This window comes from Bombina bombina, chromosome 6 (assembly GCF_027579735.1).
Source record: "Bombina bombina isolate aBomBom1 chromosome 6, aBomBom1.pri, whole genome shotgun sequence".
NCBI lineage: Eukaryota > Metazoa > Chordata > Amphibia > Anura > Bombinatoridae > Bombina > Bombina bombina.
Genome location: NC_069504.1, coordinates 350,511,484 through 350,530,454, shown reverse-complemented (window position 1 = coordinate 350,530,454; position 18,971 = coordinate 350,511,484). Strand labels below are relative to the sequence as shown.

General features: G+C 42.3%; 1 protein-coding gene across 1 annotated transcript in view; it reads right to left on the bottom strand.

Moving 5' to 3' along the window:
* LOC128662948 (apoptotic protease-activating factor 1) overlaps window positions 1-18,971 on the bottom strand; it is a 257,549-nt gene that overhangs the window by 12,315 nt on the left and 226,263 nt on the right. The window contains exon 8 of the mRNA XM_053717011.1: window positions 334-459. Coding sequence (XP_053572986.1) covers window positions 334-459 — 126 coding nt within the window. The remainder of the gene's footprint in view (window positions 1-333; window positions 460-18,971) is intronic.

Sequence of the window (18,971 nt, the reverse complement as noted above, 5' to 3'; positions counted from 1 at the left end):
AGCACGTTACACCAGCTCACCGTTAACGAAAGCAGCGCTGGTATTGGAGTGCGGTAAGGAGCAAAATTTTGCTCAACGCTTACTTCTTGTCTGGGTTGTAAAAACCCGTAATACCAGCGCTGTCTGTAAGTGAGCGGTGAGCATAAACTGCTCGTTAGCACCGCAGAGCCTCTAATGCAAAACTCGTAATCTAGGTGTCGTAACCTAACAGAGCCTCTAACACAAAACTCGTAATCTAAGGCTGTTAACACTTTGCATTCTAAAGAGTGCTGCAGCAATGCCAGGAGTACAGCTATCTGGCAACAAGTGTTAATATTCACATGCGCATTATACCTTGGCACTCATATCGGCAGAGGTAGATGAAAATTTTGTAGCATCAGGAGAAACATCACATGAAAGAACAGCCTCGGTGTGGCAATTAAATGCCTTCTCTGTTTGACCAGTGTTACAATCCCATATCTGAAACATACAATAAAACATAAAATAAACACAAAAAAGTATAAATAAAATGTTGATGAGGAAAAACAAACAAGAAGTTTAAAGATTATTTTTTTTTTGCGTTATTTAAAATGATTATTATACTGCTCTACTATATGTAAATTATGCAATGCAAAAGTGCAATTGGACTAAAACACAGTAAAGAAGTTCAAACACTCTTGGCATAGGGTAAGTTTATTCTATGTACCAGACAGAACTCATAAATAAATACTGAAGCTTCAAAGTAGATACAAATAAAAGCAGATATGATAGACCAAGTAGAATGTATTCGCTAGCAATAGTGTTTATTATACGGAAAAGACGAAGCCTGCAAACAATCATAAGTATGCAGATAAAGTCTTGTTTTGCCCTTTGTTTGAGCTATTCCTTGATCCTTAGACAACTTACCTATGTAATAAATAACTGAGCTACGTATGCAACACATTAGCAGTTTACAAATGTACAATGTAAGTGCTGTAGACTTGTCATATGCAACAGTGCAATGTTGTCCCCAGCAATCACTGGGAATCTTCATCCCCTTATCAAGTAACTATGTTTCCCTGCACAAAATGCAGCAGCTACTAGATCAATAATGACTGCAGGGTTTGCTACAACCAAACTGAGCGACCTTGCTGAGCTTGCAACTGGCCATTACTCAAAGACTCGAGATAAGCAGCGGACTATAGAAGTAGCAATAAGCTGGGGGCAAATCTCTTAATAATAAATGGACCTTATATTCTTTAGGCACAAGCTTAAAAGTTAATTAAAATTATCAAATTTTTATGATTAAAATACTTAAATAGCTACACAAGACAAGAATTTTGTTTGCAAAGCTGAAATGCAGACGGACAGTAAACATGATTTTTATTTTAACCTTTTTTCCCCCTGTAGTTTATGGCTTTATTTAAAGGGACATTAAATCATTTTTTTAACCTATTTTCCTTTAGTGTATGGCTTTATTTAAAGGGATAGTAAACATGATTTGTAAAACCTTTTCATCTGTAGTGTATGGCTTTTATTTAAAGGGAAAGAATTTTTTTTAACCTTTTTCTGTAGTGTATGTCTATTTAAAGGGACAGTAAACAATTATTTTACCTATTTTTCTGTGTTATATGGCATTAAAGCCATCATTGCTGTATAATTAATATGCAGATCAGCCTTTTAATCTAAAAAAAAAATCAACTTTAAATATGCCTCCTTGCAGCCTCCCCCGCCCCCCTCCAAGCCCACAGCAATTTGTTTCTCCTATGCCAGGGGCAGCTCAGCCAATTTACAAGTTTACTGATCGCCCTATTCAATTACAAGAGTCCTTGCTCCTACTCAGCTGTCTGACTGCACACATCCAGCTTCCATTCACTGCAGGGTGGTAGGTTGGATGTGTGCAGTGAGACAGCTGGGTGGGTGCGAGCACTATTGTAACTGAACAGAGAGATCAGTAAACATTTTACAGGCTAAACTGCTCTAGGAACAGAAGGATAACTTTTCCTTTTAAACAGCAAAAAATATGGTTCTGATTATGAGTAACTATTAGTGGGTCACTGTGCAAACCAACAAATAGTATGCAATTTATTTTCTATTGAACACTCCGGAATCTGGTTGGGAGATTCCGCCTATATTTGGTATAGCTTGTATGGTATTTATTGTGGCGCTGCAAGATATAAACTTGTATGTACAAAAATTGACTACTTTTTGGGCCATGAGTAAGAATATTTATGAAATACATTTTCATTGAAGAACAGTGGTGCCGCTGGACTTGGTTTAATATAACAAAACAGTTAGTGTGAAATGAATAAAACTTGCATTGGTAGAGTAAAAAATTACACTGTATTTGACTTGTTCTGCTATCCAGAAATACAGAGAGTTTGCTATCAAAGGCCTACATTACAAGTAGAACACTATTGATAGTGCAGGGTGTGTTATCAAGATCATGGTACCACATTAAGATTAGGCACAAGCTGATATAACAAGTCCATGGTAAAACAAAATAACCAGAGAACATTTAACGCAGCCAACATCTCTTTAGCGCGCCCTATACATTCAACGCATACAAAGAGCGAAGCGCTCTACCAGGAACGAACAACAGCTCAGTAGCTTGTTCTATGGAGGGTTACCACCCAGGAGCAGACTCTTTTAGCCCAGTTGTGCTTTTCACAGAGGAAAACTTTCCTGAAGTATATCAGTCTGATCCTGCCTAGTCAGGTCATTCCAGCCTGAAATACTAGGCAATTCTCCTCTGAACAAGGAAAGACAACCCCAGACAATATTTCGGCCTTCTGTGGGCCTTGTCAGTGAGGTGCAGCCATATTCCTCTAAGCACACTGGGCAAGGAGTCTATGTCTGGTTTCCCCCATCACCCATAGGGAGACCTCCCCAGGGTCATAATAAAAATGCATACATTCAATGGATAGTGAGGCCGCACTAAACATCGCTCATATTATCATAATATTGTGAGATATTTGTATGTGTGTATGTATGTATGTGTTTTATTCATCACAATTAACTAGAAGCACAGTGACCCGGGATAAAACATAGCCTTTATACAAAATAGCATATTAAAATAATAACAACAGCAACAAAGTTTGGAGTTGGTGGTCAGAGACTGACCACCAACTCCAAACTTTGTTGCTGCTGTTGTTATTGTTTTATATGCTATTTTGAATAACAGCTACATTTTATCCTGGGTCATGGTGCTCCTTGTTAATTGTGATGACTAAAACTACTAATTGGGAATGGAGTTGAGCACGGACTCAGGTAACAACCCTGAGGAGGGGTACCGAAAAGAGGGGAGCGAGGTATACTGGGAAAATTATCAAACGAGGAACGCTGAAGATCCGAGCTTTGAGTTGATATCCCGACTAAAGGAAACCTCAAGTAAGGCTCCCTTTATGACCGATATCTATTTGTCTTGATCTCAAGAATTGAGACATTGATGTGTTTATTAAAACTCTAGATGACGTGCTCCAGGACTGTTGGTTAGGTTTAATAGAGTTTAAGCATGTGAAACTATAGGGGGAGGCGGATTAATAAACTTACAACTTTATATAGTCGACGATGCACAGAAACATTTAGGTTCCAAAGATTCAGTGCACTAAATACATACAGTATGTATGTGCACACATACATGCACAATATCTATGTATATCCTTACAGATATAGCTATATATATATATATATATATATATATATATATATATACACACACACATATATATATATATATATATATATATATATACACACACACACACAAACACATACATACACACACATTTAAAATTAAAAACAGAACAATGCTATTTCAAGTATTTATTAACACACCTTCGGGTTTAGCACACTTTGCTTAGCCCTAACAGGCTTTTGTAGAGTGCCCTATAGAAGTGGGGAGAGGAAATAAGCACAGCCACGCTATCTGACTTACAGATGTTAGTGCTTCACTTATAATCTAGGCCTCACAGACCAGGCAGATATCACAGTAAAAGCAAGTTTTAAACTCAAGTTTTGCTGCATTTGTGGAAAGTTACCACTGCAAAGTCATCCATTGATTTAGACTTTATTTACTATAATTTTAAACTGCAGCACTTTTTTTGCACAGGGCTCTAAAATGTCACATTTACCTAACTGAAATTCATTGCCATTATTGTTTGCATGTTGTTATTTTACTTTTTTTACTTTTATGTAATATGCATTGTTCATATTTCAAAAACCAACAACAAAAGTTATAAAGTTATGAAGTGTATTCAGAAATAAAATATTAACATCTGAATGTTTGTAAATGACTGCAATTTTAAAATTATATATATATATATATATATATCCCACAGAAACAGAAACAAACCAGGATTTTTCCAAATAAAAACAGAATTTATGTTTACCTGATAAATTACTTTCTCCAACGGTGTGTCCGGTCCACGGCGTCATCCTTACTTGTGGGATATTCTCTTCCCCAACAGGAAATGGCAAAGAGCCCAGCAAAGCTGGTCACATGATCCCTCCTAGGCTCCGCCTACCCCAGTCATTCGACCGACGTTAAGGAGGAATATTTGCATAGGAGAAACCATATGGTACCGTGGTGACTGTAGTTAAAGAAAATAAATTATCAGACCTGATTAAAAAAACCAGGGCGGGCCGTGGACCGGACACACCGTTGGAGAAAGTAATTTATCAGGTAAACATAAATTCTGTTTTCTCCAACATAGGTGTGTCCGGTCCACGGCGTCATCCTTACTTGTGGGAACCAATACCAAAGCTTTAGGACACGGATGAAGGGAGGGAGCAAATCAGGTCACCTAAATGGAAGGCACCACGGCTTGCAAAACCTTTCTCCCAAAAATAGCCTCAGAAGAAGCAAAAGTATCAAACTTGTAAAATTTGGTAAAAGTGTGCAGTGAAGACCAAGTCGCTGCCCTACATATCTGATCAACAGAAGCCTCGTTCTTGAAGGCCCATGTGGAAGCCACAGCCCTAGTGGAATGAGCTGTGATTCTTTCGGGAGGCTGCCGTCCGGCAGTCTCGTAAGCCAATCTGATGATGCTTTTAATCCAAAAAGAGAGAGAGGTAGAAGTTGCTTTTTGACCTCTCCTTTTACCGGAATAAACAACAAACAAGGAAGATGTTTGTCTAAAATCCTTTGTAGCATCTAAATAGAATTTTAGAGCGCGAACAACATCCAAATTGTGCAACAAACGTTCCTTCTTTGAAACTGGTTTCGGACACAGAGAAGGTACGATAATCTCCTGGTTAATGTTTTTGTTAGAAACAACTTTTGGAAGAAAACCAGGTTTAGTACGTAAAACCACCTTAGCTGCATGGAACACCAGATAAGGAGGAGAACACTGCAGAGCAGATAATTCTGAAACTCTTCTAGCAGAAGAAATTGCAACTAAAAACAAAACTTTCCAAGATAATAACTTAATATCAACGGAATGCAAGGGTTCAAACGGAACCCCCTGAAGAACTGAAAGAACTAAATTGAGACTCCAAGGAGGAGTCAAAGGTTTGTAAACAGGCTTAATTCTAACCAGAGCCTGAACAAAGGCTTGAACATCTGGCACAGCGGCCAGCTTTTTGTGAAGTAACACAGACAAGGCAGAAATCTGTCCCTTCAGGGAACTTGCAGATAATCCTTTTTCCAATCCTTCTTGAAGGAAGGATAGAATCCTAGGAATCTTAACCTTGTCCCAAGGGAATCCTTTAGATTCACACCAACAGATATATTTTTTCCAAATTTTGTGGTAAATCTTTCTAGTTACAGGCTTTCTGGCCTGAACAAGAGTATCGATAACAGAATCTGAGAACCCTCGCTTCGATAAGATCAAGCGTTCAATCTCCAAGCAGTCAGCTGGAGTGAAACCAGATTCGGATGTTCGAACGGACCCTGAACAAGAAGGTCTCGTCTCAAAGGTAGCTTCCAAGGTGGAGCCGATGACATATTCACCAGATCTGCATACCAAGTCCTGCGTGGCCACGCAGGAGCTATCAAGATCACCGACGCCCTCTCCTGATTGATCCTGGCTACCAGCCTGGGGATGAGAGGAAACGGCGGGAACACATAAGCTAGTTTGAAGGTCCAAGGTGCTACTAGTGCATCCACTAGAGCCGCCTTGGGATCCCTGGATCTGGACCCGTAGCAAGGAACTTTGAAGTTCTGACGAGAGGCCATCAGATCCATGTCTGGAATGCCCCACAGCTGAGTGACTTGGGCAAAGATTTCCGGATGGAGTTCCCACTCCCCCGGATGCAATGTCTGACGACTCAGAAAATCCGCTTCCCAATTTTCCACTCCTGGGATGTGGATAGCAGACAGGTGGCAGGAGTGAGACTCCGCCCATAGAATGATTTTGGTCACTTCTTCCATCGCCAGGGAACTCCTTGTTCCCCCCTGATGGTTGATGTACGCAACAGTTGTCATGTTGTCTGATTGAAACCGTATGAACTTGGCCCTCGCTAGCTGAGGCCAAGCCTTGAGAGCATTGAATATCACTCTCAGTTCCAGAATATTTATCGGTAGAAGAGATTCTTCCCGAGACCAAAGACCCTGAGCTTTCAGGGAACCCCAGACCGTGCCCCAGCCCATCAGACTGGCGTCGGTCGTGACAATGACCCACTCTGGTCTGCGGAATGTCATCCCTCGTGACAGGTTGTCCAGGGACAGCCACCAACGGAGTGAGTCTCTGGTCCTCTGATTTACTTGTATCTTCGGAGACAAGTCTGTATAGTCCCCATTCCACTGACTGAGCATGCACAGTTGTAATGGTCTTAGATGAATGCGTGCAAAAGGAACTATGTCCATTGCCGCTACCATCAACCCGATCACTTCCATGCACTGAGCTATGGAAGGAAGAGGAACGGAATGAAGTATCCGACAAGAGTCTAGAAGTTTTGTTTTTCTGGCCTCTGTCAGAAAAATCCTCATTTCTAAGGAGTCTATTATTGTTCCCAAGAAGGGAACCCTTGTTGACGGAGATAGAGAACTCTTTTCCACGTTCACTTTCCATCCGTGAGATCTGAGAAAGGCCAGGACAATGTCCGTGTGAGCCTTTGCTTGAGGAAGGGACGACGCTTGAATCAGAATGTCGTCCAAGTAAGGTACTACAGCAATGCCCCTTGGTCTTAGCACAGCTAGAAGGGACCCTAGTACCTTTGTGAAAATCCTTGGAGCAGTGGCTAATCCGAAAGGAAGCGCCACGAACTGGTAATGTTTGTCCAGGAATGCGAACCTCAGGAACCGATGATGTTCCTTGTGGATAGGAATATGTAGATACGCATCCTTTAAATCCACCGTGGTCATGAATTGACCTTCCTGGATGGAAGGAAGAATAGTTCGAATGGTTTCCATCTTGAACGATGGAACCTTGAGAAACTTGTTTAAGATCTTGAGATCTAAGATTGGTCTGAACGTTCCCTCTTTTTTGGGAACTATAAACAGATTGGAGTAGAACCCCATCCCTTGTTCTCTTAATGGAACAGGATGAATCACTCCCATTTTTAACAGGTCTTCTACACAATGTAAGAATGCCTGTCTTTTTATGTGGTCTGAAGACAACTGAGACCTGTGGAACCTCCCCCTTGGGGGAAGTCCCTTGAATTCCAGAAGATAACCTTGGGAGACTATTTCTAGCGCCCAAGGATCCAGAACATCTCTTGCCCAAGCCTGAGCGAAGAGAGAGAGTCTGCCCCCCACCAGATCCGGTCCCGGATCGGGGGCCAACATTTCATGCTGTCTTGGTAGCAGTGGCAGGTTTCTTGGCCTGCTTTCCCTTGTTCCAGCCTTGCATTGGTCTCCAAGCTGGCTTGGCTTGAGAAGTATTACCCTCTTGCTTAGAGGACGTAGCACTTTGGGCTGGTCCGTTTCTACGAAAGGGACGAAAATTAGGTTTATTTTTTGCCTTGAAAGGCCGATCCTGAGGAAGGGCGTGGCCCTTACCCCCAGTGATATCAGAGATAATCTCTTTCAAGTCAGGGCCAAACAGCGTTTTCCCCTTGAAAGGAATGTTAAGTAGCTTGTTCTTGGAAGACGCATCAGCCGACCAAGATTTCAACCAAAGCGCTCTGCGCGCCACAATAGCAAACCCAGAATTCTTAGCCGCTAACCTAGCCAATTGCAAAGTGGCGTCTAGGGTGAAAGAATTAGCCAATTTGAGAGCATTGATTCTGTCCATAATCTCCTCATAAGGAGGAGAATCACTATCGACCGCCTTTATCAGCTCATCGAACCAGAAACATGCGGCTGTAGCGACAGGGACAATGCATGAAATTGGTTGTAGAAGGTAACCCTGCTGAACAAACATCTTTTTAAGCAAACCTTCTAATTTTTTATCCATAGGATCTTTGAAAGCACAACTATCCTCTATGGGTATAGTGGTGCGTTTGTTTAAAGTGGAAACCGCTCCCTCGACCTTGGGGACTGTCTGCCATAAGTCCTTTCTGGGGTCGACCATAGGAAACAATTTTTTAAATATGGGGGGAGGGACGAAAGGAATACCGGGCCTTTCCCATTCTTTATTAACAATGTCCGCCACCCGCTTGGGTATAGGAAAAGCTTCTGGGAGCCCCGGCACCTCTAGGAACTTGTCCATTTTACATAGTTTCTCTGGGATGACCAACTTGTCACAATCATCCAGAGTGGATAATACCTCCTTAAGCAGAATGCGGAGATGTTCCAACTTAAATTTAAATGCAATCACATCAGGTTCAGCTAGTTGAGAAATGTTCCCTGAATCAGTAATTTCTCCCTCAGACAAAACCTCCCTGGCCCCATCAGACTGGGTTAGGGGCCCTTCAGAAATATTATTATCAGCGTCGTCATGCTCTTCAGTATCTAAAACAGAGCAGTCGCGCTTACGCTGATAAGTGTTCATTTTGGCTAAAATGTTTTTGACAGAATTATCCATTACAGCCGTTAATTGTTGCATAGTAAGGAGTATTGGCGCGCTAGATGTACTAGGGGCCTCCTGAGTGGGCAAGACTCGTGTAGACGAAGGAGGGAATGATGCAGTACCATGCTTACTCCCCTCACTTGAGGAATCATCTTGGGCATCATTGTCATTGTCACATAAATCACATTTATTTAAATGAATAGGAATCCTGGCTTCCCCACATTCAGAACACAGTCTATCTGGTAGTTCAGACATGTTAAACAAGCATAAACTTGATAACAAAGTACAAAAAACGTTTTAAAATAAAACCGTGACTGTCACTTTAAATTTTAAACTGAACACACTTTATTACTGCAAATGCGAAAAAACATGAAGGAATTGTTCAAAATTCACCAAATTTTCACCACAGTGTCTTAAAGCCTTAAAAGTATTGCACACCAAATTTGGAAGCTTTAACCCTTAAAATAACGGAACCGGAGCCGTTTTGAACTTTAACCCCTTTACAGTCCCTGGTATCTGCTTTGCTGAGACCCAACCAAGCCCCAAGGGGAATACGATACCAAATGACGCCTTCAGAAAGTCTTTTCTAAGTATCAGAGCTCCTCTCACATGCGACTGCATGCCATGCCTCTCAAAAACAAGTGCGCAACACCGGCGCGAAAATGAGGCTCTGCCTATGCTTTGGGAAAGCCCCTAAAGAATAAGGTGTCTAAAACAGTGCCTGCCGATATTATTATATCAAAATACCCAGATAAAATGATTCCTCAAGGCTAAATATGTGTTAATAATCAATCGATTTAGCCCAGAAAAAGTCTACAGTCTTAATAAGCCCTTTTTGAAGCCCTTATTTACGATCGTAATAAACATGGCTTACCGGATCCCATAGGGAAAATGACAGCTTCCAGCATTACATCGTCTTGTTAGAATGTGTCATACCTCAAGCAGCAAGAGACTGCTCACTGTTCCCCCAACTGAAGTTAATTGCTCTCAACAGTCCTGTGTGGAACAGCCATGGATTTTAGTGACGGTTACTAAAATCATTTTCCTCATACAAACAGAAATCTTCATCTCTTTTCTGTTTCTGAGTAAATAGTACATACCAGCACTATTTCAAAATAACAAACTCTTGATTGAATAATAAAAACTACAGTTAAACACTAAAAAACTCTAAGCCATCTCCGTGGAGATGTTGCCTGTACAACGGCAAAGAGAATGACTGGGGTAGGCGGAGCCTAGGAGGGATCATGTGACCAGCTTTGCTGGGCTCTTTGCCATTTCCTGTTGGGGAAGAGAATATCCCACAAGTAAGGATGACGCCGTGGACCGGACACACCTATGTTGGAGAAAGTCAAATTTATTGACGTTTCGGTGAATAAAACTCCCCTTCTTCAGAACATACAGTGGGCACACAAAACCGTGCTTAAATACAGTGATACAACAAACAGAACCTCCTCCTTCCTGACAAAAAAAAAGCGCGCCAAAAATGACAATTTCCGGTATAGTGAACTCGGAAGTTAACAACCTTCACTTCTGGTACTATCATATAACGTGATACTCAAACAAATGTGCAGAAAACCAAACATTCTTACTACCATTTATAGATTATCATCATATTTACAAACTCATCAGTGTTGGATACATCCTTGTACTGTGCCTAAAATAATCATGTGCTTTCAATAATATGTGCGGTCTCAAACTGTCAGTATCCCATATCAAGGGACCGGAAGTTGCGTCACTTCCGGTTCCGGTCCTGCCGGAATAGCGCCATATCCGACGTCACTTTCGTACTATTTGTATACAAACACATATACTTATTGGTGTTTGAAATCATGTGAACATTATGTCTATACCTAAACAATGCGAATCTAGAAATATAGGCAGCTAAAATATAAAGCCACTCGTGAATATTAACTCTTGTTAAACATATAACAGTTCTCAAAAACAATACAGTGATAGTACAACTCAATTAAAACATAGAGGATGGACATCAGTATAAGTTGTTATGGCTCAAATACATAGTCATATCAGATACGGCTTCTAATTGGAGACAAGAACAAATATCAAGGAACTATAAAGTATAGGCAATACAATTATAAATCAACATTGCATATTAGCAACATTGTTACCACATTACTCATACACTAACCACTAATCAGGACATGCTGTAGCTCATAGTCTGCAGTGTGTGTCAGTGCCACTAGTAAAGAAAGGGAACCACTTATCCAGGTCTAGGAGGTACTTATGGTGATCACGTGAACTACAAGTAATTCACGCCATCACACAAAGACACCATCGACTCTGGTGTGGGGTAAGTATCCCGTCCATAGGCAGAAGACCACCCCCACCCAGTCCCCATCCACAACCAACCAGTGTCCCCCCCTACTGTGTCACATAACTACATAACCTTATGACAATGCTCCAAAGTCTGGTAAAGAATTGAGTTCTTTAGGGTGTATGATCCTCAAACAAACTTACAATCTGCTTCTCTCCTAAGAAGCAGCTTGTTCCTATCACCTCCACAAGGCAATTTGGGTATTTGGTCAATGAGAATCACTTTAATGGCCGATACTGGATGCTTTGCTGTCAACCAGTGACATGCTACTGGTTGTTTGGATTTTCCTTTTTTTATGGCCTGTCTAATCGTGGCTCGATGGTTGGCCATTCTTTCACGGATAGTCCCTTGGGTCTTCCCCACGTAATGTAAGCCACATGGGCAAATTATCATGTACACAACATGCGTAGTAGTACACGTAATGGGATGGTTAATGATATATTTCTGGCTGCCATGCGGATGGTTAAACTTTTTATTAGTTATCATTCCATTACATGTGGTACAATTAGGGCACCGAAAGCTTCCCTTGCGTGTGATATTACGATGTTGCTAAGATGCGATGTTGATTTATAATTGTATTGCTTATACTATATAGTTCTATGATATTTGTTCTTGTATCCAATTAGAAGCCGTATCTGATATGAATATGTATTTGAGCCATAACAACTTATACTGATGCCCATCCTCTATGTTTTAACTGAGTTGTACTATCACTGTATTGTTTTTGAGAACTGTTATATGTTTAACACAAATTAATATTCACGAGTGGCTTTATATTTTAGCTGCCTATATTTCTAGATTCGCATTGTTTAGGTATAGACATAATGTTCACATGATTTCAAACAGCAGTAAGTATATGTGTTTGTATACAAATAGTACAGAAGTGTAGTCAGATATGACGCTATTACGGCAGAACTGGAACCGGAAGTGACACAACTTCTGGTCCCTTGATATGGGATACTGACGGTTTGAGACCGCACATATTATTGAAAGCACATGATTATTTTAGGCACAATACAAGGATGTATCCAACACGGATGAGTTTGTAAATATGATGATAATCTATAAATGGTAGTAGGAATGTTTGTTTTACTGCACATTTGTTTGAGTATCACGTTATATGATAGTACCAGAAGTGAAGGTTGTTAACTTCCGAGTTCACTTTAAACTATACCGGAAATTATGTCATTTTTGGTGGGTTTTTTTTTTTGTATCACTGTATATAAGCACTGTTTTGTGTGCACACTGTATGTTCTGAAGAAGGGGAGTTTTATTCCACGAAACGTCAATAAATTTGACTCCTGTTTGGAAAAATCCTGGTTTATTTCTGTTTCTGTGGGAACTATTATACTTATACGGAACAACTGGGTGGCTAACCCCATGAGGGTGGATTCACATTGGGACTGTTATATATATATATATATCTCCTATAATATAAAGCGCCAAGTGTGTTTGTCCAAAGCTGTCATGCGCAGTAGAGACAGCGCAAGGACAAACACACCTGGCCTTACACAAACTATATACACATATTATACAGGGAGTGCAGAATTATTAGGCAAGTTGTATTTTTGAGGATTAATTTTATTATTGAACAACAACCATGTTCTCAATGAACCCAAAAAACTCATTAATATCAAAGCTGAATATTTTTGGAAGTAGTTTTTAGTTTGTTTTTAGTTATAGCTATTTTAGGGGGATATCTGTGTATGCAGGTGACTATTACTGTGCATAATTATTAGGCAACTTAACAAAAAACAAATATATACCCATTTCAATTATTTATTTTTACCAGTGAAACCAATATAACATCTTAACATTCACAAATATACATTTCTGACATTCAAAAACAAAACAAAAACAAATCAGTGACCAATATAGCCACCTTTCTTTGCAAGGACACTCAAAAGCCTGCCATCCATGGATTCTGTCAGTGTTTTGATCTGTTCACCATCAACATTGCGTGCAGCAACAACCACAGCCTCCCAGACACTGTTCAGAGAGGTGTACTGTTTTCCCTCCTTGTAAATCTCACATTTGATGATGGACCACAGGTTCTCAATGGGGTTCAGATCAGGTGAACAAGGAGGCAATGTCATTAGATTTTCTTCTTTTATACCCTTTCTTGCCAGCCACGCTGTGGAGTACTTGGGCGCGTGTGATGGAGCATTGTCCTGCATGAAAATCATGTTTTTCTTGAAGGATGCAGACTTCTTCCTGTACCACTGCTTGAAGAAGGTGTCTTCCAGAAACTGGCAGTAGGACTGGGAGTTGAGCTTGACTCCATCCTCAACCCGAAAAGGCCCCACAAGCTCATCTTTGATGATACCAGCCCAAACCAGTACTCCACCTCCACCTTGCTGGCGTCTGAGTCGGACTGGAGCTCTCTGCCCTTTACCAATCCAGCCACGGGCCCATCCATCTGGCCCATCAAGACTCACTCTCATTTCATCAGTCCATAAAACCTTAGAAAAATCAGTCTTGAGATATTTCTTGGCCCAGTCTTGACGTTTCAGCTTGTGTGTCTTGTTCAGTGGTGGTCGTCTTTCAGCCTTTCTTACCTTGGCCATGTCTCTGAGTATTGCACACCTTGTGCTTTTGGGCACTCCAGTGATGTTGCAGCTCTGAAATATGGCCAAACTGGTGGCAAGTGGCATCTTGGCAGCTGCACGCTTGACTTTTCTCAGTTCATGGGCAGTTATTTTGCGCCTTGGTTTTTCCACACGCTTCTTGTGACCCTGTTGACTATTTTGAATGAAACGCTTGATTGTTCGATGATCACGCTTCAGAAGCTTTGGAATTTTAAGAGTGCTGCATCCCTCTGCAAGATATCTCACTATTCTTGACTTTTCTGAGCCTGTCAAGTCCTTCTTTTGACCCATTTTGCCAAAGGAAAGGAAGTTGCCTAATAATTATGCACACCTGATATAGGGTGTTGATGTCAGTAGACCACACCCCTTCTCATTACAGAGATGCACATCACCTAATATGCTTAATTGGTAGTAGGCTTTCGAGCCTATACAGCTTGGAGTAAGACAACATGCATAAAGAGGATGATGTGGTCAAAATACTCATTTGCCTAATAATTCTGCACACAGTGTATACACATCAAGAGTCCAGCACCTTCCTGTATGACTGCAAACTGCTGCCAATATATTGCCAACTCTTCATACATGTAAAACGAAATACAGCAGCACTTCTTTAAAAGGACCTTTACACAAACTAACCTGATCTGCTGTCTGGAGGGAGTGGGCGGGGCCAGGCAGAGTGGATGGGACGTGGGCTTGACTGGGCATGTTCTGTAGAGAGAGTGCGCAAAAGAGGGGCGAGAGAGTGCGCAAAAGAGGGGCGAGAGAGTGCGCAAAAGAGGGGCGAGAGAGTGCGCAAAAGAGAAGGGGGAGAAAGAGCACAAAAGAGAAGGGGGAGAAAGAGCACAAAAGAGAAGGGGGAGAAAGAGCACAAAAGAGAAGGGGGAAAAAGAGCACAAAAGAGAAGGGGGAGAAAGAGCACAAAAGAGAAGGGGGAGAAAGAGCACAAAAGAGAAGGGGGAGAAAGAGCACAAAAGAGAAGGGGGAAAAAGAGCACAAAAGAGAAGGGGGAGAAAGAGCACAAAAGAGAAGGGGGAGAAAGAGCACAAAAGAGAAGGGGGAGAAAGAGCACAAAAGAGAAGGGGGAGAAAGAGCACAAAAGAGAAGGGGGAGAAAGAGCACAAAAGAGAAGGGGGAGAAAGAGCACAAAAGAGAAGGGGGAGAAAGAGCACAAAAGAGAAGGGAGAGAAAGAGCACAAAAGAGAAGGGGGACAAAGAGCACAAAAGAGAGGGGGAGAAAGAGAGGCAGACCCTAATCTGAGGGCACCACAGCCTGCAAGACCTTTCTCCCGAAGAATGCTTCAGCAGAAGCAAAAACATCAAACTTGTAAAATTTAGAAAAAGAATGTAAGGAGGCCCAGGTTCTGATCCATAGAGGCCTCGTTCTTAAAGGCCCAAGAGGAAGCCACTGCTCTAGTAGAATGAGCCGTAATTCTCTGAGGAGGCTTATGTCTCGCTGTCTCATAAGCTAAGAGGATAACACTCCTTAACCAAAAAGACAAGCAAGTCGAAGAGACCTTCTGCCCCTTACGCTTCCAAAAATAGGCAACAAATAAGGAAGGTAGCCTGAAGATAGAACTTCAATGCTCAAACCCCATCTAAATTATGAAGCAAACGTTCCTTCAAAGAAGGATTAGGACACAAGGAAGGAACCACAATCTCTTGATTTATGTTACGGTCTGACACAACCTTAGGAAGAAACCCTAACTTAGTACGTAGGACAGCCTTATCAGCATGGAACACAAGATAATGAGGCTCACATTGCAAGGTGGCAATCTAAGATACTCTGCGCGCAGAAGCAATAGCCAGTAGAAAAAGAACCTTTCAGGATAACAACTTAATGTCAATTTCATACATAGGCTTAAACGGAGCCCGCTGCAAAACCTTAAGAACAAGATTCAGACACCAAGGAGCAGCCCTAGATCTAGACATGGGTCTGATCCTAATCAGAGCCTTAACAAAAGACTGTACATCTGGAAGCTCTGAGAGCCTCTGGTGCAGTAAAACGGACAGCGCCGAAATCTGTCCCCTCAGTGAACTGGCAGAAAGACCCTTCTCCAGTCCATCCTGGAGAAACGAAAGGATCCTGGCAACCTTAACATTATGCCAGGGGAATCTACGCTCTTCACACCAGAACAAATAGGTGTTCCACACCTTATGATAGATGCGACGAGTAACCGGCTTACAAGCTTGAATGAGAGTATCAATAACTCTTTCAGAAAAACCTCTCTTGGCTAGGACTAAGCGTTCAATCTCCATGCAGTCAGCCTCAGAGAATCTAGATTTTGATGAACAAAAGGACCTTGTTCCAGCAGATCCCTGCGACAAGGTAACTTCCATGGAGGAGGAGATGACATCCCCACCAGATCCGCAAACCACGTCCTTCGCGGCCACGATGGAGCAATCTGTATCACTGATGCCTGCTCCTGCTTGATGCGGGCCACTACACAAGGAAGGAGTGGTAACGGTGGGAAAAGGTAAATTAGATTGAACCTCCAAGGCACTGCTAATGTATCTATTAGCTCCGCATGAGGATCCCTGGACCTCGACCCATATCTGAGTAGCTTGTTATTGAGACGAGACGCCATGAGATCTATCGTCCCCCACCTGTAGCACATCTCAGCAAACACTTCGGGATGGAGAGACCATTCCCCTGGATGAAAGGATTGTCTGCTGAGAAAATCCGCTTCCGAGTTGTCCACACCCGGAATGTGGATCGCTAACACCGAACAGCTGTGGGCCTCCACCCACTCCAGAATCCGAGATAATTCCCTCATTGTTAGGGAGCTTCTTGTTCCACCCTGATGGTTGATGTAAGCCACCAAGTTTATATTGTCCGACTGGAATCTGAAAAACCCGGACAAACCCAGAAGAGGCCAAGCCTTCAGAGCATTGTAGATTGCTCAAAGTTCCAGAATGTTGATCAGGAGGGAGTGTTCCTCCTGAGACCACAGGCCCTGTGCCTTCTTGGCACCCCAAACAGCTCCCCATCCTGATAGACTCAAGTCTGTAGTCACAATCTCCCAGGATGGTCTTAGAAAGGATGTACATTGGGATAGATGATCTGGACAGAGCCACCAAGAGAGCAATTCTCTTGACCGGTTGTCTAGGGAAATCTGTTGAGACAGATCCAAATGATCGCTGTTCCACTGCCTCAGCATGCATACACTTTTGTAATGGTCTGAGACGGAAACTGGCAAAGGGAATTATGTCCATGCTGGACACGGAGCCACAGATGGCCTCAAGGAGGTCCGGAGGGCAAGACATGCTGAAGCTAGCTTGCAACGTATCTGGTCTGTTAGAAATATCCTCATGGATATGGAGTCTCTTATAGTACCCAGGAATTCTACCCTGGTGCTTGGAATCAGAGAACTCTTTTCTAAGTTTATCTTCCATCCATGAGATCGAAAAAGAGAGATACCGAATGGTCCTCCGCCAGACGAAAAGATGGTGCTTGTACCAGAATATCGTCCAAGTAGGGAGCTACTGCTATACCCAGGGTTCTGGCCAGAAGAGCCCCTAGAACCTTTGTAAAAATTCTAAACTGTAAGTGCTGGTCCAGGAACGCAAACCTTAGGAACTGGAAGTGATCCTTGCGGAATGGAAGTTAAACAGTCTTCCCCCTACACGATCCAGCGCCAAATAGGAGGCCGCCCCTTGATGCCAACTTGGTCTCGGCAGGCTTCTTGTTCTGCTTGGATTTATTCCAGGATTGTGCCGGTGTCAGGGTGCCAGGAATCAGACTGACACGAGAAGTGCAAAAATAATCACACCTTTATTAATAGCAAAAAATAATAAAAAGTCCACAAGTCAAATAACAAGCCAGGAGTCAAAACCAGAGCTGGTAGTCAGACGAGCCGAGTCAGGAGCCAAAGCGAACATTCAGACGAGCCGGAATCAGCAACAAGGAAAACAGCAGAGTCAGAAACAAGCCAGGGATCAGGAACCAGGAAGGACGTCAGGCAGCCAGGTAATACACAGGAACTCTCACAAACAGGTCTGAGACAATGCAAAGGCAAAGCATACTGAACAGAGGCCCTTTAAATAATAAGTGATGACATCACAATTCTGAGACTGCATCCTGTCTCACAAGGATGATGCACACCAGTCTGGCCATAAAAGGAAGTGCAGGAAATGAGCAGCATCCCCAACAATGCACCATAGTCAGGAAGAGAGGTGAGTAAAATGGCTGCCAGCAGCAAATGGCAAACAAAACAGGGAAAAAACCCTGACAGCTGGTTTCAAAGTGCTCTTGGCTTGCTCGAGCTTAGAGGAGGACTGTTCCTCCTGCGGTAGGAAGGCACCCTTGCCCCCTGTAACCGTGGGGATAATAGAGTCCAGGCCTGGACCAAATAAAATCTTTCCCTTAAAAGGAAGGGAAAGGAGTCTAGAATTAGAAGTCATATCCGCAGACCAGTATTTCAGCCAGAGCGCCCAACGGGTCTGCACTGAAAAACTAGAAATCTTAGCATTTAGGCGAATGATCTGCATGTTTGCATCACAGATACAAGAATTAGCAATTCTCTCTTTTTTTTTTTTTTTTTTTAATTCTCAAGGCCTTAATTCTTTCTTGGATAATGTCAAGGGTACCCTCCACCTTGATCAATTCCGATAAGGAGTCGCATCAGTAGGCCGCAGCTCCAGCAACCGAGGCAACAGCCGCTGCCAGTTGAAACAAGTATCCCGTATGCTGAAACATTTTTCTGAGAAAAGTTTCCATCTTCTTATCCATCGGCTCTCTGAACGACGAGCTATCCTCAAGTAGGATAGTAGTATGCTTGGCCAGTGTGGAGATAGCACCATCCACCTTAGGGACGGAACCCCACAACTCCAATTGAGAGTCCGGGACCGGGAATAATTTGTTAAAGAAAGACGAAGGGGAAAAGGAAGAACCAATTCTATCCCACTCGTTCTTAAAAATGTTCGCCATTTTTACAGGAACGGGAAAAGTTAACGGCACTACCCTGTCCTCGTAAAAACTGTCTAATTTAGGGATCAATGGGTCATCAGGCAGCTTGGCCTCTGGAACCTCCTACAGAAGAAAACGTAAGTGTTCAATCTTAAATCTAAAGGCTGGTTCCTCTGCAGCAGGAGGCCTAGAGGTAACAGACTCCGATCCAGAAAGTTCACCCTCTGAAGACTCAGAGTGTGACCCATCCTTGGATAATTGAAAAACAGATAAATCCAATAAATCACTAGATG